This window comes from Mytilus californianus, unplaced genomic scaffold (genome assembly GCF_021869535.1).
Source record: "Mytilus californianus isolate M0D057914Y unplaced genomic scaffold, xbMytCali1.0.p SCAF_1, whole genome shotgun sequence".
In the NCBI taxonomy this organism is placed as follows: Eukaryota; Metazoa; Mollusca; class Bivalvia; order Mytilida; family Mytilidae; genus Mytilus; species Mytilus californianus.
Genome location: NW_026262581.1, coordinates 98,423,779 through 98,450,152, shown reverse-complemented (window position 1 = coordinate 98,450,152; position 26,374 = coordinate 98,423,779). Strand labels below are relative to the sequence as shown.

General features: G+C 32.6%; 1 protein-coding gene across 1 annotated transcript in view; it reads left to right on the top strand.

The window, feature by feature from the left end:
- The window catches only part of LOC127727056 (beta-1,3-galactosyltransferase brn-like), a 32,521-nt gene extending 6,685 nt beyond the window's left edge, over positions 1–25,836 (top strand). Inside the window, exon 3 of the mRNA XM_052234472.1 lies at positions 21,003–25,836. Within this exon, the coding sequence (XP_052090432.1) occupies positions 21,003–21,966 (964 nt within the window). The 3' untranslated portion in view covers positions 21,967–25,836. The remainder of the gene's footprint in view (positions 1–21,002) is intronic.
- The last annotated feature ends 538 nt before the right edge of the window (positions 25,837–26,374 follow it).

Below are 26,374 nucleotides of genomic sequence, written 5' to 3'. Positions count from 1 at the left end.
CTTTACAATGGTTGTGTTTATAATGACAACAATTCTGTTAAAGAAATATTTTTTTCAAAATGTTTGTCGTCACTTATTGCAAAACCATAATACTGTTATTATTACAATGGTAGAAAGTTATGAAACTCCAATCCTGACTGTTATGAATGTTGAACAAAAGGTTAGCTGTTGTGTTTGCAAATTGGATATTTTAGAAGTCTGACAAAATTTTATTTTATCGCTGACAGACAGGATCTAGACCTTTATAGAAATCAAAAGATGGTGTATGATTGCCAATGACAAAGGAGTAGGTTCGATAAGGCCTTAACATGGTCCCTTTTTTAGCTTAAATTTCAAATAAGGATTTATTGACCAATATCACAATGAATCATAGCTAATACAGTGACTATATAGGAAATAAGCCTTTTGTTGAAAATTTACGTACATGCGTTTTATTCATGGCGTCACAAATAGTACTCATTTTGATTTTCCACGAAAAAATCAATGAAAATGGGTAAATTTCCATTGATTATTGGACAGGAACTTGACATAGAGCGCATACGTCGACAAAAAAGATCATTTAAAATAATGTTTGTAAAGAAATTTTACATGTCTAACGTGAATATTTAATTTGTCGACGCCTGCGCTCTATGTTTCCTGGTCCTAAATTTGGTTAAATTCCGGCCGATTTTTGTCAAATTTCGCCAAAATCTCTTATCTTGACCTATTTGGGATGTAAATATCAACGCTTTAGAATAAAACTTTGAAACAAATAGTTCTATTTAACTTTCTCACATGTCTTTAAGTCAACTTAAAACATTTTTTATCTTGTAACATGGAACTTTATAATCGGGGCCATTTGGCCCTTGCCGAAAATACTCTTTTCCATCAGAGTCCAAATGACGTAGAAGTTAGCATACGTCTGTTGAGAAATATTCATGAACAAGTTTGGTATAAACCTCATTTTAATCAATGATCAATTAACAAGTGCAGTACTTGTACTCGTAGGTTTTATTATTTTCTCATTTAGGTTTTATAAATGACTGTTGAATTTATAATTTAATAATTGGTGACTATCTATGAAGGTTTCTGTAAAGTTTTAACAATTATTAACTCTGATTTATTGCAATATGCAAATCTAAATCGTGAATCAAAGTCGTGAATTGCAGTAAGGATTTCAAAGCGAAATTGGATTAAACACTCACCTATCTATAATGGAAGCTGTGCATATGCAGTCAGTTAATACAGTTAATTCCAGAGTCTCTCATCTTGCGATCTCCATATCCACGTGGTGTAGATACTAATAAATGCAGTGAATCTGGTTACATGTAGTAACTTATGTTAGTATTTTTAAAAACAGATAGATAAAGTTTATTCGCAACTCCGGATATAATCTTTCAATAATTCATTACATGTGATCAGTACATTAAATAATTAGTTTTGTTACCGATAATTTCTGACTGGTGTTTACATAGATTTTTTTTTATCGTATATAGCAAGATTAAATTTGCTAATGTTAAAGATGTTTATCATGTATAGAACATGAATAATTTTGCAGCCTTTTACTTTTATGATGTATGTATCGTAACCTTGAATGTTCTTAAAAGATATGTTTTATCGTTATCAAGGGAAAGAGAGGCGAAAGATACCAAAGGGACCTTCAAACTCATAAGCCGAAAATAAACTGACAACCACATGACAAAAAAAAGAGGACAAAAAGACAAACAACAGTATACGCAACACACCTAGAAAACAAATGAATGAGCAACAAGAACCCCAACAAAAACCGGTAAAGCAATATATCAAACAGAAATCCCGCTTTTTCATTGAAATTGTTGTAACAGTATAGGATATCAATAGTTGGCTACCTTATGTAATTAAACCGTAATGGATATGGCAAGCTGTTATTCTTTTATTTTATCAAAATGTATTGACTATTATTATTAATAAATAATTTTCATATCGTTGATAATTTCTTTGTAAATAATTTTAATTATAATAAGATAATAGTATAATCTTTGCCGTAACTGAAAAAGCAAGCTGAAATTCGATATTTTGGACCGATTTATTATTTGAAAAGTTTGATTGCCATTTCTGGTGTTTTGTATACAATTTTACGTTTATATTTCTAAAAAAATACTTTGAAACAGTATTGCAATTCATTAAACGAGCTGAAATTCAAAATTTTATTAAAACAATCTGACCTGTGTATTTGATAAATAGTAAAGTTTTCTCTGACGTAGCTCTTAATCATACGACATACTAGTACTTGGAATTTTTATTGCAAAAAACTGATTTCCCTGATCCTAATGATGTTAGTTGTAGTTTTTGTATCTATCCCTATTTTTTTTTTTATATAATTTTACTTTTATCTTTTTTAAAGAGGTATTGACATTTTATTGTTACGCATAGAGCACACTGAAATTCCTTAATTTATTGAAATTGCTGGATCTGCATAGGAAACATATAGTTGTGCTACCTATGACTTGTCTGTTGTATAAAGTTTTACCTTTGATTTTCAAAGAAATATTTTGTTTTAAACTCAAGTAACAAGGTGACAAGCTGACATTCCCGTACGTTATTTCAATTGTCTGGCCGGTAAAGGAAATCAATATCTGTGTTACCCTTGACTGATGGTTGTACATAATTTAATCTTAAAACAATTAAAAAGTTGGCAGCTCATATAGCATGCTGAAATTGCCTGATTTAAATGAAACTGATGGATTGGTACAAGGAATAGTTTACTTCTTTTGACCTGTTTGATTCATATTTTACTAGTAGTAGAAATGAATAGTTTTGGCACCTATGACATTTTTTTTGTGTTTAGTTTTACCTTTCATTTTAAAAAGAAGTATTTTAACTTTAATATAGCTGTAAATCCCTTGACATTGTTGGATAGCTTGATATCTAAGTCTGAAATGGTGTTTTGTTATAAGTTTATCTTAAATTAAAAAAAAAACACACAAAAAAAAACAAGACAACTCATCTAACTTGCTACTTAGATAACAATGTCTCCTGGGAAATGTATGTCTGGTATTGAAAATTATTGTTTTGGCTATCTTTGAATGGAGTGTAGAAAACATCATAGCCTTGAATTGTGTAAACAACAGGAAAACGTAAATCGCAAATACTTTATCAAACTGACCTCCCTTTATTTTATTGAATTGTTGGACAAGCGCAAGCAATGAATTCAATTGCTCCATAGGAAAGTTGTATTGTATAAAATCTTATCTTTTATTTTAAAAATAAATAGTTCAAATTGTACATCGACACATATACCAAGCTGAAATTTTTCTTGAAATTGAAATTCAGGAAATAAATTACCTATGTTTGGTTTGTTGTTCTTAATTCTTTCTTTTATTGTCCAAAATCCCAAGAATATTTGAAATTTTATCGCAACTCATATAGCAAACTGGAAATTACTTATCTATTTATATATAATAGATTAAGCATGACACAATTTTAACTTTTAGCAACGCGTGAACATATCCGAACGTCTACGCAAAGTGTATGCGTTTTCTAGTGAACGTGTGTTTACCATTAAATACAAAAAAATAGATAGCTTTTAGCGCGAGATTGCTTTGAGTTCATTTAGTCAGTTGTTAACAGACCTTACATGTTTTTATTTAAATTGGATTTGAAGAAAACGGTCGTGTAATTTGTAGTAAATTAAATTTTATCATTAAGCCCTCATCTTTGTAATGAACTACCTTTTTATTTTTTAATAAATACATTTGTGTTTTTAAAACAATTTGATAAAAAAATTAAAAAAAAACAACATCCGATTCTCGTGAAATTATAACTTTGATTACATAAATTCAGCTTCAATAACACTGAAATGATTTGTTTAAAAGAGAGGCGAAAGATACCAAAGGAACATTCAAACTCATAAGTCGAAAATAACAACACCATGGCTAAAAAAGAAAGACCAACAGACAAACAATAGTACACAAAACACAACATAGAAAACTAAAGACTGAGCAACACGAACCCCGCCAAAAACTGGGGGTGATCTCAGGTGCTCCGGAAGGGTAAGCAGATCCTGCTCTACATATGGCACCCGTCGTGTTGCTTTTGTTAGTACAAACCCGGTAATAAGTCTAATTCGGAAGGTCACATTCAAGGAAAGGGGGACGGGATTGTAGGTACGACATTTGGAACATATCCGCTATCATTTGTGAAACAGATATTCCATAACGGTCAACCAACTCGTGATGGCGTCCGTAAAATTTAAGAAGGGATTTCAACTTCACCACTTGGAACTCTTGGTTTAATAGCATCCTTGTCCTCTATGAAGGAAATCATGATAGGAGATACAAGCCCTGGAATGTCCTATCAACTAGGAGATATATAATCCGTATGCAGGCGCTGCTGGAATGTTGCTACATAGAAATGGAAAGTTCACAGTTGGGAAGCTTAAATCATCTCTTTTTGTCAATAATCTTTTTTATATGTTGTAAATAAGAAATAATAGTATCCTTTCCCAACAATGCTTATGAACTATTCCAACATATTTTACTTCAAAACTGTATTCAAAACAAATATTATATTTAATTGATAATGGAATCCCGGTAGCTTACATTCTAAACGGAAATTCTAACTTGGTCTTGCTTCAAGAAGAATAACAAACGATTATAACAGATCTGAAAAATTTGTAGTCAAACAATAAAATTACATTAAAATGCATGCCGTTTTTATAATTCCACTTAAAAAGTTAACTAATGTACTATCTGAAATACATGTTTACAATTTAAAATTGGTCACAAAAAAGTTCATCCAACATTTAAATGATGCAATCGAACTATATTTTAAGTATATTTTTATACTCAAAATGATGAATATATCCATTGATTGGTGTTTGCTTGCTTTCAGTGGCCAATATATCATGCAATCAGGACTAGAACAAACGAATAAATAAATACATCTAATACAGTAGATAGTTCAACCAAGATTTAGGGCGCCAAAATGGGACTGCCACTGGCAAGTTATCGTATGTTGGATAGGGGCAGACATTTTGCTATATATACATATATATATAAAATATATACAAGTCTAAATTGAAAACAACGTTCAAATCTATGATTGCGTTGGATAAAAACCGCAATTTTTATACGTGTGCATGTAAAACAAATTTCTTGGTAGAGGGGTCTAAATACAGCACAAACAACATTTTCCAAAAGACCAAACAAGTGAAAAGTATATTTTAACAAATGGTATTTGACTAACAGGTCGAACAACTGATGTTCTTAAACCCTGCTGACTGCCATTGACGATTGCCAAATAAATTCATCACGAGATGTAATATGGATCTTAATTATTAATTTAATACCAAACTGAAAACAATAAACTTGCGGAGAAAATTGTATACCGCAAACATGAGGTGCAAAAATTTGTACACCATATCCGGATTTCGACAATTAATGTCTCTTCAGTGATGTTAGGGATCGAAACGGTATTAGTTTGAAGGCCATATAATTTACCTCAATTTAGGATAGACTCTTGAATTTTAAAGAGTCGAAATAGGATGAACGGACCATATCAACCCGAAGGAATATATAATACAAGCCCAAACGAAAAAATATAAACAAGTCTAAATTGAAAACAACGTTCAAATCTATGATTGCGTTGGGTAAAAACCGCAATTTTTATACGTGTGCATGTAAAACAAATTTCTTGGTAGAGGGGTCTAAATACAGCACAAACAACATTTTCCAAAAGACCAAAAAAGTGAAAAGTATATTTTAACAAATTGCATTTGACTAACAGGTCGAACAACTGATGTTCTAAAACCCTGCTGACTGCCATTGACGATTGCCAAATAAATTGATCACGAGATATAACATGGATCTTAATTATTAATTTAATATCAAACAGAAAACAATAAACTTGCGGAGAAAATGGTATACCGCAAACATGAGGTGCAAAAACTTGTACACCATATCCGGATTTCGACAATTAATGTCTCTTCAGTGATGTTAGGGATCGAAACGGTATTTGGAAGGCCATATAATTTACCTCAATTTAGGATAGACTCTTGAATTTTAAAGAGTCGAAATAGGATGAACGGACCATATCAACCCGAAGGAATATATAATACAAGCCCAAACGAAAAAATATAAACAAGTCTAAATTGAAAACAACGTTCAAATCTATGATTGCGTTGGACAAAAACCGTTATTTTTATACGTGTGCATGTAAAACAAATTTCTTGGTAGAGGGGTCTAAATACAGCACAAACAACATTTTCCAAAAGACCAAAAAAGTGAAAAGTATATTTTAACAAATCGCATTTGACTAACAGGTCGAACAACTGATGTTCTAAAACCCTGCTGACTGCCATTGACGATTGCCAAATAAATTGATCACGAGATATAACATGGATCTTAATTATTAATTTAATATCAAACAGAAAACAATAAACTTGCGGAGAAAATGGTATACCGCAAACATGAGGTGCAAAAATGTGTACACCATATCCAGATTTCGACAATTAATGTCTCTTCAGTGATGTTAGGGATCGAAACGGTATTTGGAAAGCCATATAATTTACCTCAATTTAGGATAGACTCTTGAATTTTAAAGAGTCGAAATAGGATGAACGGACCATATCAACCCGAAGGAATATGTAATACAAGCCCAAACGAAAAAATATAAACAAGTCTAAATTGAAAACAACGTTCAAATCTATGATTGCGTTGGATAAAAACCGCAATTTTTGTACGTGTGCATGTAACACAAATTTCTTGGTAGAGGGGTCTAAATACAGCACAAACAACATTTTCCAAAAGTATAAAAAAGAGAAAAGTATATTTTAACAAATCGCATTTGACTAACAGGTCGAACAACTGATGTTCTAAAACCCTGCTGACTGCCATTGACGATTGCAAAATAAATTGATCACGAGATATAACATGGATCTTAATTATTAATTTAATATCAAACAGAAAACAATAAACTTGCGGAGAAAATGGTAAAACGCAACCATGAGGTGCAAAAATTTGTACACCATATCCAGATTTCGACAATTAATGTCTCTTCAGTGATGTTAGGGATCGAAACGGTATTTGGAAGGCCATATAATTTACCTCAATTTAGGATAGACTCTTGAATTTTAAAGAGTCGAAATAGGATGAACGGATCATATAAACCCGAAGGAAAATATAATACAAGCCCAAACGAAAAAATATAAACAAGTCTAAATTGAAAACAACGTTCAAATCTATGATTGCGTTGGATAAAAACCGCAATTTTTATATGTTTGCATGTAAAACAAATTTCTTGGTAGAGGGGTCTAAATACATCACAAACAACAATTTCCAAAAGACCAAAAAAGTGAAAAGTATATTTTAACAAATCACATTTGACTAGCAGGTCGAACAACTGATGTTCTTAAACCCTTCTGACTGCCATTGACGATTGCCAAATAAATTGATCACGAGATGTAACATGGATCTTAATTATTAATTTAATACCAAACAGAAAACAATAAACTTGCGGAGAAGATGGTATACCGCAAACATGAGGTGCAAAAATGTACACCATATCCGGATTTCGACAATTAATGTCTCTTCAGTAATGTTAAGGATTGAAACGGTATTTGGAAGGCCATATAATTTACCTCAATTTAGGATAGACTCTTGAATTTTAAAGAGTCGAAATATATATATATATATATATATATATAAGTCTGAAAATTACACCCTACAGTGTTAGAATTTTATATTATATATATATATAATAAAAATTGCGAATTTTATCCAACGCAATCATAGGTTTGAACGTTGTTTTCAATTTAGACTCGTTTATATTTTTTCGTTTGGGCTTGAATTATATTTGCCTTCGGGTTTATATGATCCGTTCATCCTATTTTGACTCTTCAAAATTCAAGAGTCTATCCTAAATTGAGGTATATTGTATGGCTTTCCAAATACCGTTTAGATTCCTAACATCACTGAAGAGACATAAATTGTCGAAATCCGGATATGGTGTACAAAAACCTTTGCACCTTTTGTTTGCGGTATGTCATCTTATCCGCAAGTTTATTGTTTTCTGTTTAGTATTACATTTATAATTAAGATCCACTTATAACATCGGTGATCCGTTTATTTGGCAATCGCCAATGGCAGTCAGCCGGGTTTAAGAACATTTGTTGTTCGACCTGTTAGTCAAATGCGTTTTGTTAAAACATACTTTTTCACTTTTTTGGTCTTTTGGAAAATGTTGTTTGTGCTGTATTCAGACCCCTCTAACAAGAAATTTGTTTTTCATGCACACGTATAAAAATTGCGATTATCCAACGCAATCATAGGTTTGAACGTTGTTTTCAATTTAGACTTGTTTATATTTTTTTCGTTTGGGCTTGAATTATATTTGCCTTCGGGTTTATATGATCCGTTCATCCTATTTTCACTCTTCAAAATTCAAGAGTCTATCCTAAATTGAGGTAAATTGTATGACTTTCCAAATACCGTTTCGATTCCTAACATCACTGAAGAGACATTAATTGTCGAAATCCGGATATGGTGTACAAAAACCTTTGCACCTTTTGTTTGCGGTATGTCATCTTATCTGCAAGTTTACTGTTTTCTGTTTAGTATTAAATTTATAATTAAGATCCACTTATAACATCGGTGATCCGTTTATTTGGCAATCGTCAATGGCAGTCAGCAGGGTTTAAGAACATTTGTTGTTCGACCTGTTAGTCAAATGCGTTTTGTTAAAATATACTTTTTCACTTTTTTGGTCTTTTGGAAAATGTTGTTTGTGCTGTATTTAGACCCCTCTAACAAGAAATTTGTTTTTCATGCACACGTATAAAAATTGCGATTTTTATCCAACGCAATCATAGGTTTGAACGTTGTTTTCAATTTAGACTTGTTTATATTTTTTCGTTTGGGCTTGAATTATATTTGCCTTCGGGTTTATATGATCCGTTCATCCTATTTTGACTCTTCAAAATTCAAGAGTCTATCCAAAATTGAGGTAAATTGTATGGCTTTCCAAATACCGTTTCGATTCCTAACATCACTGAAGAGACATTAATTGTCGAAATCCGGATATTGTGTACAAAAACCTTTGCACCTTTTGTTTGCGGTATGTCATCTTATCCGCAAGTTTATTGTTTTCTGTTTAGTATTAAATTTATAATTAAGATCCACTTATAACATCGGTGATCCGTTTATTTGGCAATCGCTAATGGCAGTCAGCAGGGTTTAAGAACATTTGTTTTTCGACCTGTTAGTCAAATGCGTTTTGTTAAAATATACTTTTTCACTTTTTTGGTCTTTTGGAAAATGTTGTTTGTGCTGTATTTAGACCCCTCTAACAAGAAATTTGTTTTTCATGCACACGTATAAAAATTGCGATTTTTATCCAACGCAATCATAGGTTTGAACCGTTGTTTTCAATTTAGACTTGTTTATATATATATAAGCAAGTCTAAAAGGGTACAACATCACCAAACAAAAATTTAAATCATGAACAATTGTTAAATATTTCGTATAACTTATATCTTTCATCGGTAAGATGTCAAATGGTTCTTATCTTGACATGTGGTAGTCACACTGTAATAGTAATGTTGATCGTTATACAAATTATCACGAATCAATACGCTGGTAAATTTTTTCAATATTGATGTTTGGGAGGAGGAATAAATTCCTTAAAACTGTAAGAGTCCTGTACTGAAGCCTGAGTTACTGGAAACAAGTGATGGCAGGGACTCATTCTTTATTTTTTTCATTTATGCCCTCTGGGGAAATTGTCCTTAACTTCCTTATCCAAAAACTTTCCCGAGCAAGTCTGTCGGCCCTTGACCAACCCTCGTTGTGGTCTATGATAGTGATGGTAAGGTTTTTGAGATCAGCTTGGGCGTGCCCAGGTGTTCTCAAATGACAACTTACGGGGAGGTCGGGCTTGCAGGTGTAGTCACTTCGATGACCATTCATGCGTTTGTTGAATGGCTGTTCTGTCTCACTGTTTTAAAAATTGTTCATGATTTAATTTTTTTTTGGTAATGTTGTACCCTTTTAGACTTGCTTATTATATAGTATATTTTGTAGTGAACTGTATCATAATTATATGATCCATCGCCCGTAAGATTTATCGTTGACTATTATTCAGACATTTTATATATATATTTGTTTTCAATTAAGACTTTTATATATATATATATATATATATATATATAAAACGTCTAGAAATAAGTCAACGATCTTTCTTACGAGGGCGCTTGATCGATACAAGTAACGATACATGTACACAATAAATAAATTATATAAACGCCTAAAAAGTGTACAAAACAACACCAATTTAAAAAAAGGAAACAATAAATGTAAGTATCTATAAATATTTCGGATAACAGATATCCTTCATCAGTATGATTATGATGTAAAATGAATCATGTCAATCTATTCTGATTTAAATATAACAATCTTGAAATTTATACAATTAAAACCGAACACAACAACGCTTGTACAATTCTAAAATTCCTAAAAAATGACGTAGGTTATATAGGTATTTACAACAGAGACTGCATAGATAAAGGGATGCGGAAACAAACGATATCTGACTTGCAAACAAATACTGAATATCCAGACTTTTAACAGTCACTCCACTGGTACGGAATACACCATATTTTGTAAGGTTAATTGCAAGACTACAAATGCTGTGTATTTTCTACAGTGTAAATGTGGTAAACAGTACGTTGGCGAGTCAGAACACCCATTTCACAAACGAATGAACGGCCATCGTAGCGACTATGAATGCAAGCCAGACCTTTCTCTCAGTCGACATTTGAGATCCCCTGGCCACACTTAGGCAGATCTCAATCGACTGACCATTACAATCATAGACCACAATACTATTTGGTCAAGGGAGGATAGACTCACTCGTTAAAGATTTTGGATAAGAAAATTAAAAACTTTGGCATCAAATGGGATCAATGAAAAAGTGTAGTTCTAATTCGCGCAGTGCTTTTCATTTGGGTTATATTACATATTACTGCGCAGTCTCTGTTGCTATTCCTTTACCTTTGTCAACTCTAAAATTCCAGAATTATACCAGTTTAAATTGCAGGGTACTATTCATTTGGGAGGTACGCAGCCACGTTCAATTACTTAACCTTTGTCAAAATTATTATTATTGTTTTTTTAAAAAAATCATCAAACTGCTATTAATTTGGGATGTTTAAATACACAGCCTCTGTTGTAATTAATTTACCGTCGTCAAATTTAAAATATTATACCAGCTCAAATCGGTCAGTGCTGTTCATTGGGAATGTATTTGAACATAGTCTTTGTTGTAATATCTTAACTGTCGTCACTTTTGACATTTTAGAAATGTACCAGTTCATATCGCACATTACTATTTTTATTAGAAGCATATCTATGCAGTCTCTGTTGTAAATACCTATATAATCTACCTCATTTTTGAAATTTTAGAATTGTACAAGCGTTGTTGTGTTCGGTTTTAATTGTATAAATTTCAAGATTGTTATGTTAAATCAAAATAGATTGACATGATTCATTTTACATCATAATCATACTAATGAAGGATATCTGTTATCCGGAATATTTATAGATACTTACATTTATTGTTTCCTTTTTTAAAAATTGGTGTTGATTTAGGCGTTTATATATATATATATATATATATATATATATATATATATACATGCATTATTCTGATAAAATAAACATGCTGATACAAGGGTATACAGAAAATTACAACAATCGAAAATGCTACAATTGTACAGTTGTGAGGTAACAATATCATGTAAACAATTACAGCAAAACATAAATTGTAGTGTAAAGATAGTGGAAAATGTAATGGTTTTTTCACTGACTGAATAATTTAAGAAATAATTCATTCTCTATTAGTTATTGTTATGAATTTACAGAGCTTCTTTAGTTCTGATATTTTTGACAAGTTCATCAGAATTTTGAATTTTAGAACATTACAGTTTATAATTGATTTCTTGTGGAATTTTTTTCTTTTCTTCTATGAAAAATTGATAAATCACGAGGCAATGAAATCCATCGCGTATGTCACTTATAACATTTTCTATTCCCTCTTGGAATGGTTGTCAACGTCCACTTTCGATATGAAGTTGATGATTTAGTCCCAAATCTACAAAATGTGAACATATCTTTATCTCAAAGTATGTTATATTATTTTTTAAGGTTAATGTTTTCTTGAAAAGAGAATAACTTAGAGCTACCATTAACATCAGCTATCCATATCAGTTGGTATTGATCGTCTATTCCTATTTTGATCTTTAATTTCAGCCACAAAATGAAATAATAAAACCTACATTCTTTTAAGATGTTTTTAACAGTAAAAAGCCAATTTGAACAAAAAACAAATTCTTGTCTAAAACATTAAAACAACACGTTATAAATGTCATGCGTCCGAAGCGCTTTTTTGGATTTACCTTCACCAGGAACGCCCAAAGACGAATTTTTAAAATTCAAGTATGTATAAGAACCCAAACAGTTGAACAGCTATATGACCAAAAAGGGCAAAAACAAAATAGTCAAAACCATCTAAGTTCAACTTTGCCTGAGAGAGTTGAAACCTTAGTTTTATAATTTCAAAATTTATAAACGGAAAATTAAAAAAAAATGTTATAAATCATGTCAGTACCGAAGCACTGACTTCTGAGCTAATCATTCCTGGGGGACTGAAAGTTCATCAGCAGAGGTATGGACCCAGTGCTGTAAAAAATGAAAACAACGCGTTATCAATTTCACGCTAGCATTAGTAAATAAACAATAAAACAAAGTTTATGGCCTTTGCCAGAAGGTAATAATTTTAGTTTTAATAAGTGTAGAGATAAGCACTCACGCAATATGAGACATTTGATTTAATGTCTCCATTCCGGCCAGGCCCCGGCTGCGTGTTTATACATACATAATTGCAAAACAGACATCCCACTTTAGAAAGAGTTTTATTGCCTGAAGGTGTGAGTAATGGGATGACCATATTTCTAAACACCAGTCAATTTTTTGTGAACTTTCGAAAAAGTGTGAATCATTGCAAAACGCACATCAAAATATAACACTATTTCTAGGTACGGTAATACAAAGTTTAAAACTGGAATCAACTAAATACTTTATCTAAATATGAAATGCATAGTTTGTTCACCTCAATATTATCAACAAAATCGCAGAATCCTTTGATAATTATTTCAATATTAAATTTGTCATGGTCAATTATTAAGTCTTTTTGACCTCTTTTAATGTGTGATTATAAGAAATAAAAAAGAATTCCAGTAAGTAAACTGAGGGGATCGCAAGAAATTCAAACAGAGCTAGATCGAATACGTCGACAGTGCCAACGTCTCTTGTAATGCATGCATCCACACAAAGTCAAAACGTCAAAATGATATCACAATAAATTATAGGAAAAGTCTGTATAAAACCTGACAAAAAAGGATGATCGACTTTATGAACCAGCGGAATCACTGGGTAACAACTGTCATATTCCTGACTTCAAAATGGTGGGTTCTTATGTCATATTATGAAAATAAAATTAACACAAGAAATGCATAACTTGAGGCATACCAAAAACGGAGGCACCAGCGACCGGTCTGTTCTGTAAGTAATAGTCAAGCAGGAGCAAATGCCACCAATGATAAAACACTTATATGCATACTTAAATGCAAATAAAATCTTATTAAGAAATATAACTAAATGATACAATTTTCCATCTCTGTAAGACCACTGAAGTAACAAACACTTTAAAAAAGGACCAACCAGCAAATTTAACATATACCGGATCTTCTAGAATAGACGATGCTGCGCAGATAAGGAAACAATTATATAAGTCTTTTAAAGTTATACGAAGATGATGTAATAAAATCGTGTCAAGACGATTTTATTACATCATCTTCGTATATTACCATCTTATTTTAGTACTGTTGTGCAAATCTTTAGACTTATATATATATATATATATATATATATATATATATAAGTACGTCTAAACAAGTGACAACTCTACGACAGATCCATCCATTGGATGACCAGTGAAGGTGATACACGGCTGAAAACACATATTATATTCATAACTACTCTAAATATCAGCACAGCAATGTTAAATCTGCAAATTTGCGGAAGTAAATTTTTTGTTCTTTCCTCGCCGGGATTCGAACTCATGCTATTGGGATATCGAGACAACACCGCCTGCACTGTGTCCAGCGCTCTAGACCACTCGGCCACCTAGACTGAACTACAAATTCAGCTTTCGGTGGCCTAGTGTTACCTTTCCTCGTCAGTAGAATCTAGAGTTGTAACACAGTACATGATATATTAGGCATGAAGATGGAATTTATTGTAGATTAGCTAAATTATCTATCGTAAAGAATCGCAAGATGCAGTCACAGAAATAATTATTTGACAAGTACGTCTAAACAAGTGACAACTCTACGACAGATCCATCTATTTGATCACCAGTGAGTGAAGGTAATACACAGCTGAAAACACATATTATATTCATAACTACTATAAATATCAGCACAACACTTTACTACTTTTTCTACTGACGAAGAAAGGTAACACTAGGCCACCGAAAGCTGAATTTTTAGTTCAATCTAGGTGGCCGAGTGGTCTAGAGCGCTGGACACAGTGCAGGCGGTGTTGTATCGATATCCCAATAGCATGAGTTCGCAGTTTTCTAAAGCATAATCTTAACTAATCAGCACAACACTGATATTTAGAGTAGTTATGAATATAATATGTGTTTTCAGCCTTGTATCACCTTCACTGGTGATCCAATGGATGGATCTGTCGTAGAGTTGTCACTTGTTTAGACGTACTTGTCAAATAATTATTGCTGTGACTGCATCTTACGATCCTTTACGATAGATAATTTAGCTAATCTGGAATCAATTCCATCTTCATGCCTAATATATCATGTACTGTGTCACAACTCTAGATTCTACTGACGGTGAAAGGTAACACTAGGCCACCGAAAGCTGAATTTTAAGTTTTGTCTAGGTGGCCGAGTGGTCTAGAGCGCTGGACACAGTGCAGGCGGTGTTGTCTCGATATCCCAATAGCATGAGTTCAAATACCGGCGAGAGAAGAACAAAAATTTGCTTCCGCAAATTTGCAGATTTAACATTGTTGTGCTGATATATATATATAGTGTTTGTGCTGTATTTAGAACCCTCTAACAAGAAATTTGTTTTGCATGCACAAGTATAAAAATTGCGGTTTTTATCCAACGCAATCATAGGTTTGAACGTTGTTTTCAATTTAGACTTGTTTATATATATATATATATATATATATATATATATATATAGAATAAAATTGAGAATGGAAATGGGGAATGTGTCAAAGAGACAACAACCCGACCACAGAACAGACAACAGCAGAAGGCCACCAACAGGTCTTCAATGCAGCGAGAAATTCCCGCACCCGGAGGCGTCCTTCAGCTGGCCCCTAAACAAATATATATACTAGTTCAGTGATAATGAACGCCATACTAAACTCCAAATTGTACACAAGAAGTCTATAAAAAGGACCAACCAGTAAATTTACTATGTTCCGATGAACAAATCCGTTTTAATCTGATGGCTTGGCTGTACGGAATACTCCGGGAACAGTGTTTAGGGTGACAACTCTTCGGAGAGAGAAATTGGTGTTTATCAGTTTTTTTGGTGTGAAGGTCGGTTGTCATGACTCCGTTCTCTAAAGTTATGGTGGTGTCGAGAAACGCAATTTTCTCATTTGAAACTTCAGATGTGAACTTTATAGATGGATGAAAGTTATTACAGAAATCGAGAAATTCTTGCAGACGTTCTGCAGTTTCGATCCATTTGATGTCGATGTCATCAATATAACGGAGCCAAGACAAGGGTTTGTATGGTACACTCGAAAGGATATGTTCTTCGAGACTCCCCATGAAAATGTTGGCAAAAGAAGGTGCCATTTTGGTTCCCATACTGGTACCGTCAATCTGCAAGTAGTGCTGGTCGTTGAATACAAAATTGTTGTTTTCGAGCACTATTCTCAGCAACTGAACCAGACAGTCTGTTGGGGGATGTTTGTCCTTATGATTGTTCCACACTTGTTCACAAGCGACTACTCCTTCATTTTTTGGAATATTGGTGTATAAAGAAGACACATCCATCGATACCAATGTTGTGTTGTTTGGTAAGGGATTTGATGAATCCATTTTCTTCAAATAATCTGTTGTATCTTGAATGTAGGATGGCATTGTTCTAACATGTGGTCTAAGATGGTAATCAACGAATTCAGATATTTTTTCTGTTGGATGGCCATTGGCAGATACTATCGGTCTTCCCGGAATCCCTTCTTTATGAAGTTTTGGGAGCAAGTAAAATCGACCGGCTGTGCAGGTTTCATCAGGGCGTAGATAGTCGTACGTGTCGTCATCTATGTGCTTTTTGCTATTCATATCTGAAAGGACCTCATTAATTTGTTTGCTAATTTCTTTTGTAGGATCACATTCTAATTGTTTGTAAAATTTAGTGTTTGAAAGCTGACGATTCCCTTCTTCAATGTAGTCGGTTTAGTACACCATATCCGGATTTTGACAATTAATGTCTCTTCAGTGATGTTAGGAATCGAAACGGTATTTAGAAGGCCATATACCTTACCTCAATTTAGGATAGACTCTTGAATTTTGAAGAGTCGAAATAGGATGAACGGATCATATAAACCCGAAGGCAAATATAATAATGTTTATTGGGAATGTATTTCCACGCAATCGTTGTTGTAACATCTTAACTGTCGTCACCTTTGAAATTTTAGAGTTGTACCAGTTCATATCGCACATTACTATTTTTATTTGAAGCATATCTTTGCAATCTCTGTTGTAAATAGCTACATAACCTACGTCATGTTTAAAAATTTCTAGAATTGACAAGCGTCTCTATGATGTTCAGTTTTGACTGTTTTATTGTATAAATTTCAAGATTGTTATAGTTTTATAATCAGACTAGATTGATATGATTCATTTTACATCGTGATCATACTGATGAAGGATATTATCTGTTATCCGAAATATTTAACATTTGTTCATTTTATTATCATTTTTTGGTGATGTTGTTCCCTTTTAGACTTGTTACATATATATAAATATATAATAAAAACTATAACACAATTTTCCATACGTTTCGGCCATTACGGCCTTCTTCATTGGAATAAATTACAACATTGAAACAACAATTACATCGCTTGGATACATTACGTTAAAATAACTACTATGACGTTCATTTGCCGCGTTTTTTTCTTTTTTTTTTATAAATATTTTCACTATCGTTCATACATTGTGTTGAGTCCATCAGGCTCTAAAGTTTTTAATTTTTTTATCCAAAAGGCTTCTTTAGTTTTTCTGTAAATTTCTGTTCCAAATACTCTTTCTATGGCGGTAACTTTTTAATTTTTCATCGAATGATTATGCTGAATGAAGTGGTTTGCTACCGGATCGTCTGTTTTGTTTGTTCGTATTTTTGAAAAGTTCAATAGCATCCGTTGATAAAGTGAATCACCCGTTTGTCCTACATATATAAGTTTTTCGCATTTTGTACAGTTAATTGCATATACTAGGCCCACGGATTACAGTTTATTTGTCCCTGAATGGTATATTCTTTCCCGGTGTTGTCACAAAATACCTTGGTTTCATTTATGTGTGAGCATAATGCACAATTTTTACCGCATGGTCTACAGCCATTAGTTTGTTTATAAAATAGTGAATTGTGCTTCTTGTGCACTAAGATGTCTTTTATGTTGTTGTCGCGTTTAAATGCTACGATAGGTGAATCGGGGAATATTTTCTTTAGCCTGTTAGATTGATGGAGAATTTTTAGATTTTTTCTGAGAATTGAATGTATATTTGGAAGCGCTTTGGAAAAAGTAATCACCAAGGGTATTCTGTCGTTTTCTTTCTTTGGTTTGTACTGTACTAGATCGTCTCGGTTTAGAATGTCGGCTTTTTTCAATTGAACTTCAGTTGACGAGTTATTGTATCCACGTTTTTTCAGGTGCGTTTTTATTTCTTCTCTTCTAATTTTGTAATTTTCTTCTGTTTAGCAAATTCTTTTGACACGAATACCGAGTCCATATGGTATAGCATTTTTTACAGAATTTGGATGGCTTAACGAAACATGTAAGTACTGGTGTTTATCTGTCGATTTTGTAAAGAGATCTGTTTTAAGTTGTCCGTTTTCTATGTTTACAAACACATCAAGAAATTCGATTTTTTCAGTTGAGTAACGCATTTCTGTTTTAATTCGCGGATGTAAATTATTGGACAATTCGTGAAATTTTTTTAATTCATCTAAACCATGTTCCCATATTCCCAAGATGTCATCAACATATCTCTAATATGAAAACGGGTGTAAATTGCTGTTTTGAAATAAATTTTCCTCACATTGTCCGAGGTAGGTGCAAGCATAATTCATGCCTAGATGGGAACCAATAGCTGTTCCTTCTGTTTGTAAAAGGTGCTTTCCGTTAAAGCTAAAATTAGTTGGGATTGATATATCAGATCGATTTTCTAATGCTTGTTTACATGCTTCTCGTGCTTCTTTTCGTGGTACACTTGGATACAATTTAGTTACATCTAAACAAAACATTATTGCGTTGTCTGGTAATGGCTGTTGGATTGCATTTAGTTTGTTTAAAAAATCTGTTGTGTCTTTAATATAGGTGGGCAATAGTAGATATTTTTTCATTATTTAATAACAACGATACTTACAAAGCAATAGATAAAGATCTCACACAGAAAATAAAGTAAAGAAACTTGTAGAAAATTTATGTAAAAGAGACATAATAGACAAAGACATGAAAAAATATCTACTATCGAAAGGAACATGTCCTGGAAAAGTACAAGCAAATCCAAAATTGCACAAAAAAAATCATCCGGTAAGAACAATTATTAATGGGCGGAACCATCCGACAGAAAAGATCGCGGAAATAGTGGAAAACGAACTTTCGGAAAATGTTCGAAACTTGCCCACCTATATTAAAGACACAACAGATTTTTTAAACAAACTAAAAGCAATCCAACAGCCATTACCAGACAACGCAATAATGTTTTTGTTTAGATGTAACTAAATTATATCCAAGTGTACCACAAAAAGAAGCACGAGAAGCATGTAAAACAGCATTAGAAAATCGATCTGATATATCAATCCCAACTGAAAATGTTCTTAAAATGATGGACTTAGTCATTGAAAATAATAATTTTAGCTTTAACGGAAAGCACTTTTTACAAACAGAAGGAACAGCTATTGATTCCCATCTAGGCATGAATTATGCTTGCACCTACCTCGGACAATGGGAGGAAAATTTATTTCAAAACAGCAATTTACACCCGTTTTAATATTGGAGATATGTTGATGACATCTTGGGAATATGGGAACATGGTTTAGATGAATTAAAAAAAATTCACGAATTGTCCAATAATTTACATCCGCGAATTAAAACAGAAATGCGTTACTCAACTGAAAAAATCGAATTTCTTGATGTGTATGTAAACATAGAAAACGGACAACTTAAAACAGATCTCTTTACAAAATCGACAGATAAACACCAGTACTTATATGTTTCGTTAAGCCATCCAAATTCTGTAAAAAATGCTATACCATATGGACTCGGTATTCGTGTCAAAAGAATTTGCTAAACAGAAGAAAATTACAAAATTAGAAGAGAAGAAATAAAAACGCACCTGAAAAAACGTGGATACAATAACTCGTCAACTGAAGTTCAATTGAAAAAAGCCGACATTCTAAACCGAGACGATCTAGTACAGTACAAACCAAAGAAAGAAAACGACAGAATACCCTTGGTGATTACTTTTTCCAAAGCGCTTCCAAATATACATTCAATTCTCAGAAAAAATCTAAAAATTCTCCATCAATCTAACAGGCTAAAGAAAATATTCCCCGATTCGCCTATCGTAGCATTTAAACGCGACAACAACATAAAAGACATCTTAGTGCACAAGAAGCACAATTTAGTATTTTATAAACAAACTAATGGCTGTAGACCATGCGGTAAAAATTGTGCATTATGCTCACACATAAATGAAACCAAGGTATTTTGTGACAACACCGGGAAAGAATTTTCCATTCAGGGACAAATAAACTGTAAAACCGTGGGCGTAGTACATGCAATTAACTGTACAAAATGCGAAAAACTTATATATGTAGGACAAACGGGTGATACACTTTATCAACGGATGCTATTGAACTTTTCAAAAATACGAACAAACAAAACAGACGATCCGGTAGCAAACCACTTCATTCAGCATAATCATTCGATGAAAAATTAAAAAGTTACCGCCATAGCAAGAGTATTTGGAACAGAAATTTACAGAAAAACTGAAGAAGCCTTTTGGATAAAAAAATAAAAACTTTAGAGCCTGATGGACTCAACACAATGTATGAACGATAGTGAAAATATTTATAAAAAAAAGAAAAAAACGCGGCAAATGAACGTCATAGTAGTTTTTATAACATAATGTATCCAAGCGATGTAATTGTTGTTTCAATGTTGTAATTTATTCCAATGAAGAAGGCCGTAATGGTCGAAACGTATGGAAAATTGTGTTATAGTTTTTATTATACAATTATTCAGAGACTTTATATATATATATATATAATTCGTCTAAATAACAGCCTAACAATGTTATATCTGTAAATTTGTGGAAGTAAGTTTATTTGTTCTTCCCTGGTCGGTATTCGAACAAAAAATTTTGCTTCCGCAAACTTACAGATCTAACATTGTTGGGCTGTTATTTAGACGAATTATGTATACAGAATGTGTTTTCAGCCTTGTATCACCATCACTGGTGATCCGATGGATAACATCTGTCGTAGAGTTGTCACTGGTTCAGACGTACTTATATATATATATATATATATAGATATAGATCATTCTGTAATTTTGGACGCAGAAAGCAGTTTCTTTACAATTTAGTAAATTTGATTTAATTTATAATCACGATATCAATTCATTATATCTTAATGTTCTTTAATTTCATTGCAGACTTCAATTCTTTATTTGTTTCATGTGTGGATTTTTCATATTACAACTGAAAGGTTTACAGTACTCGCTATATTTTGAAAAACGGAGATCATTTTGGAATAATACTGACAAAATCTTATCTGATATTCAAGAAACGGGAAGATCTAACATCATGCCATTGAACTCATTTTTACTGGATAAAGTATTTAGGAAAGATCCGATGGAAGTGTTTGAAGCATTTGAATCCATTCAATTATTGTTTGTTGTGAAATCCCACATACTTAATTTTGGTAAACGAGAAGCTATTCGTCAGACGTGGGGACATGTGAAAAACCTTCGAATAAAAACTGTCTTTGTCGTTGGTCAATCACATAATATGGACAATTTTCTCGATTGGGAATCAAAACGGTACAAGGATGTGATTCAACTAAACATAGAAGATAAATATGAAAATTTAGTTTATAAAACTGTGTATGCATTTCTTTCCTTATCGAAGCTTAATATCAGAACCGAATATGTACACTGTGTAGATGATGATCGCTTAGTAAACGCAATAAATGTGTATGATATAGCCAAACAAAACATTGCCCAATCAGATACGGTAATGTTGGGTTTTATGGTAAACTTATCCCGACCAGACAGATCTATGACTTCAAAAAATTATATTTCGTTAGAGGATTATCCTTTCCTATACTTCCCATCTTATATTATAGGAGGAACCATATTAACAAATATGAAAACGATACACATGCTTTCAATAGGAATACGACATGTACGGTTAATCCAAATAGAAGATGTTTACATTGGGATGGTGGCAACAGCTTTCCAGATAGAAATGCGCCACCATACAGGGTTTTTTCCATATAAAAAACCCATTGAAATGTTTAGCGGTATTTTATCATCCCCTGGGTATGATCTCGCATATGCATTATTAAGAGACTGGGAACTTATTCATCAATATGAAAATATCGAAGCTAGACGTTAACTCTTACAACCTTCCAATTTAACCATCCTTTTCATGTTATTAAATATCTGTGAGAAAAAAGCTATGTTCGCATTCCATTGAAAAAAAAAAGTAAAAGTAAAATCCGTCACCTTGTTGATATTTTTGCTATAGATACTCAAGATTCTATAATAATTTTCTACAATTTACAACAAAAGAAATAATTGTTTGTCTCCTATTGTTAATTGTACTTAATTCAAATGTGATGTTCTTTTGGTTACTTCTAACGGTGAGTTTTTATCGCCATTTCGTTGAGACTCTTACATTTTCATAGTTTTCAAAGACTGAATAAAAAATAATTAAATATCAATTCTATCCAATTTTCATAAACTCTGCAAAAATACTACCAGCTTAAAATACATGTACTCTGCTCTATCACCGAGGTAAACATTGTACAACATGCATTCAATTAAATGCAAAAATTCATTTTCATTATATAATTATATACATGCACAATTCCTATAGTGCTACACTAGGGTAACTAGTATAGCATTACATGCATTACACCTGGTACATATCCTTATATCACGCTGAAAAGATTGTTATAGAATAACACTGTTTGATTTAGAAAAGATGGAAGTATAATGATGATTCAAATTGACTATTGAAAGTCGAAAGTAACTTATTTTTACATGCAGTACATTTATTGCGATACTTTGCATTTTTTTTGCGGCAAAAGATAACCATGAAAATAAGTCAGTTTATTTTCTTATCAATTAAATACCCTTTAGCATTTGCAATAATTAGCAAAATGGCTGATACAGAGTTACGCTTTTCATAATTTATAGCACAACAGTGTAATAGCGTTAAACTTTCACAGGACCTTCTTTGTTCCAATCGATTTTTTGCTAATTGTATTCGTATATAAATTATAAAGAAAAATCTGTAGACTATCAAAAACAAAATCTTGATAATGTAAATACCCGCCGATGTTCACGATTTTCCCCATTTTTTGTTTTATTTACTGGTGTATATTTATTTAGCATAATTCATATGTAAAATTAAAATAAAATTTGTGTTCGCTGTTTTTTACAACTTCGCTTTTACTTTCGCGAATTACTGGTATGCTCAATCATTTTAACAAATTCAATTACTAGTAATTAATTTGAGTACTAGTAATTGATTTTCCTTTCTTGTAATTTAAAATATTTTTGAACTGTGGAGGCATTAATGCTGCTCGGGGTAGGGGGTTATGATACTGCTGGTCCAGGATTGCATATTGTATTGCTGCTGTTGCAAAATATGTCTACTCAGTCATGTTGTTGATTGCATTATTCTTTGATTTGATGTTCATTTTTGGTTTGGATCAGCATGGACCATACCCTTTTCAATAGGAAGCAGCCAAGAGCAACTCAAAAAATGATAGCAGCAGCCTGAAGCAGTTCAAGAAAAAAATATTTGGCGCATTCCTGTGCATTTCGAAAAAATAACAAAAAATGGAGCAGGTTGAAATTGGCTAGAAAACAGAAAAATTCGGATTAACGTGGATTTTACATAGACAACCCGTCAGAGATACAGTTAAAAGAAAATCAAATAATGTTTTCACAGAAAGTAGCATTTCCAATGAATGGTTATACGATACTGAACTTGAAAAATAAAAATGAAAACAAAAAAAGAATATAAGATCGACTGAGAGATTTGAACATAAAGACGTTTTTGCTTACTTAGAAAAGATGGCAAAAGAAATTGGGAATCATCATACCTTTTAACACGTATATTGTTTGGGCAGCTAAGAGCTTTGGTGATCACACCTTGGTGGAACAGCCGTAGCAGTAAAAACGAGCATCGAGCAGCAGCAGCAATATGCCATCAAAGAGGACACAGAAAAACTTCACGTTCGAGCCGTAGCAGCAGCAAAAAACCGGGGCAAAACTGCTCAAGAGAATACACCTTTTTATTACTGCAACTGATATATATATTATTAAGAACAGTAATTACAAAAATAAAAAGCCAAGATCTCACGACAAAGGAAATGATAGAATAGCAAAAACAGTCTTATCATCATCAAAACCGGGACATTGTGACCTATCGTAGAAAGATACACAAACTGGTCATACAAATTCTGAAATATCTACAATTTTTGTAATAGCATGTGAACATTTAAAATTGAGGTGAGAAAGCATTCAAATTTGGTACACATTTTGAAAGTTGAAAAGTGATCGAAAGATGAACTTTCTGCATATTTGTATCACACAAATGGTGTGCAAGTTACTTGCATATGGCAAAACATTTGTCAAAATACAAACTATCTGCACATAGTTGGCCTACGATTGGTAATTACATTGACCTATGTTTAGTGAAAAATTAGATATGGTCAAATCATCATGCAATCGAAAATCAAACCTACCATGACTTTACATATTATGAGGCCAAATGGTTATCAACGATGAATATTTATTGCAACAAAGATGAACAACAAACAAATATTACCGTGTTGGGTTTAAGTTTAATTCAAATACATGTATACGTTATTTTAATGTGATTATGCCTTACGGTTAGACTAGGAACATTAACCAATTTGCGATCGCCTTAGATGACTTATCGATCTAGTGCAATCTTTATCATTTGTGGATCAGGAACTACTGATCCTTCATAAACACTTGAGTTTATATCGGTTTTGGTGGGATTGGGATTGCACCATCCTGTTTCTGTATAGTAAATTTTGGACGTTTTTCTGTTGGCAATAGTGTTTCTGTTTTCTTTACCTTACAGTATTTGTTTCCGATTTGGTTTCTCGTTGTTTTCCTTTTTTTACGTCACATAAACTGAAGTCAGAGTTTACCTGTCTTTAGCAGATAATCTCTCAGTAGATAACAACACTGTGCAGTGAAATCTTAAAAGGAGTAAAGCCAGTAACCCCAATAAACTGTCCTGTATAGGTGTATATTTTCAACTACAATTGTTTTAGTATATTTAATTTGTATGTTTTGCTAAGTGTATTATTTTTGAAAGTATAATACACTAAATCATATATCTGCTTGATATATCATAAATATATTAGCCTGAAATAGGAAATAATTTCAATTTATTCCATTTTTCAAGAACATTGTCAGCTTTTCTACCTTATTTAATAATGTCATATGTGGAGCCACACCTTGCTCATTAAAATTCTGGTTGAAAAGTAAAGAATATGGTATATAAAAAAAATATTTCACCAAAAACATTTTTTGGCGAGGGGTGTCACTGTTTATTTGTCAGAAAACTGTCATTCCTTTTGCCAAATGATGCCAAAATCAGGTTTAACAAAATTCACCCACACGAATGACGTCACAAGTACATAACTTATGATGTAATTGGTTAAAACCTTCTTCAACTATAATATTGAGATATTTTATAAAACGTTTTCATCAAATTTTTACATAACCACAGTTAATATTTTTTCATGATATTCAGGGCCAAAATTATCAGTTAATGAATCAACGCATTTTTGAATATCATAATATACCATAATATGACTTTTTGTAAACTTCTCAATCCATATTAAGAATTCAGTTTGCTATAAAAACCCAAGGGTATGGATAAAATATTTTTAAGAATGTTAAACGAAAACATTTATCCAATCAACGTAATGGGAAAAGGTAATATGTCTGCCTACAATCTTATGTCTAAACAAGAATGTTCAGTAAACAGAAAATTGGAATCTATTTCTTTCCAATTAAACAATTATATTTTACAATAAGGTTAATCGGTGGACTGAAAATAATTTTAGCCATTGTAGATCTCATGTTTTTACTTCTATTAGCAAACTTAAATAGAAGAGCAATTCATTTGCATTACTTTTCGTTTATAGGAAACAGGTATATCATGAATATTGACATGTTGATTCGTTAATAAATAAATATAGATAATGATGTTTAGTGTGAAAAAATGTTTAAGAAGGACATTTTACTGACAAGTTCAGAAATGTCGAAATCAGTGATTGTCAGAATCTGTCTCTTGATTAAAATTGATAGATTGATTGATGGTTGCTTAATGTCCAGTGGCAAATATCTCATGCATAGTAAGGACGAGAACAAATTAACAATACATGCAATAGGTAGTCATGTAATGGAGGCCATCTGGGATAAAGGTCGGTGAAATTTTAGACTGCCACAGAAAATGAGGGTATATTGGATAGGGACAGAAACTGTGCCTTGCAACAGGCCACCTACGGACCCCTCAACGAGTTGTTACAAGTGTTCTTAATGTGCAAAGAGAGTGAGACTCTTTCTACACGAGGTATCGGATTTAACGTCCCCATTCTGACCGGACGTGGCTGCGTAGTTGTACATCCCGCACAGTCGAACGGACGCCCCACTTTGGCAAGGGTTTCACTGTCGTTAGGAATAAGACATTTCTATTCCCCAATCACCCGTGGAGGATAACAGTTGAAAATTGAGATACAAACTAT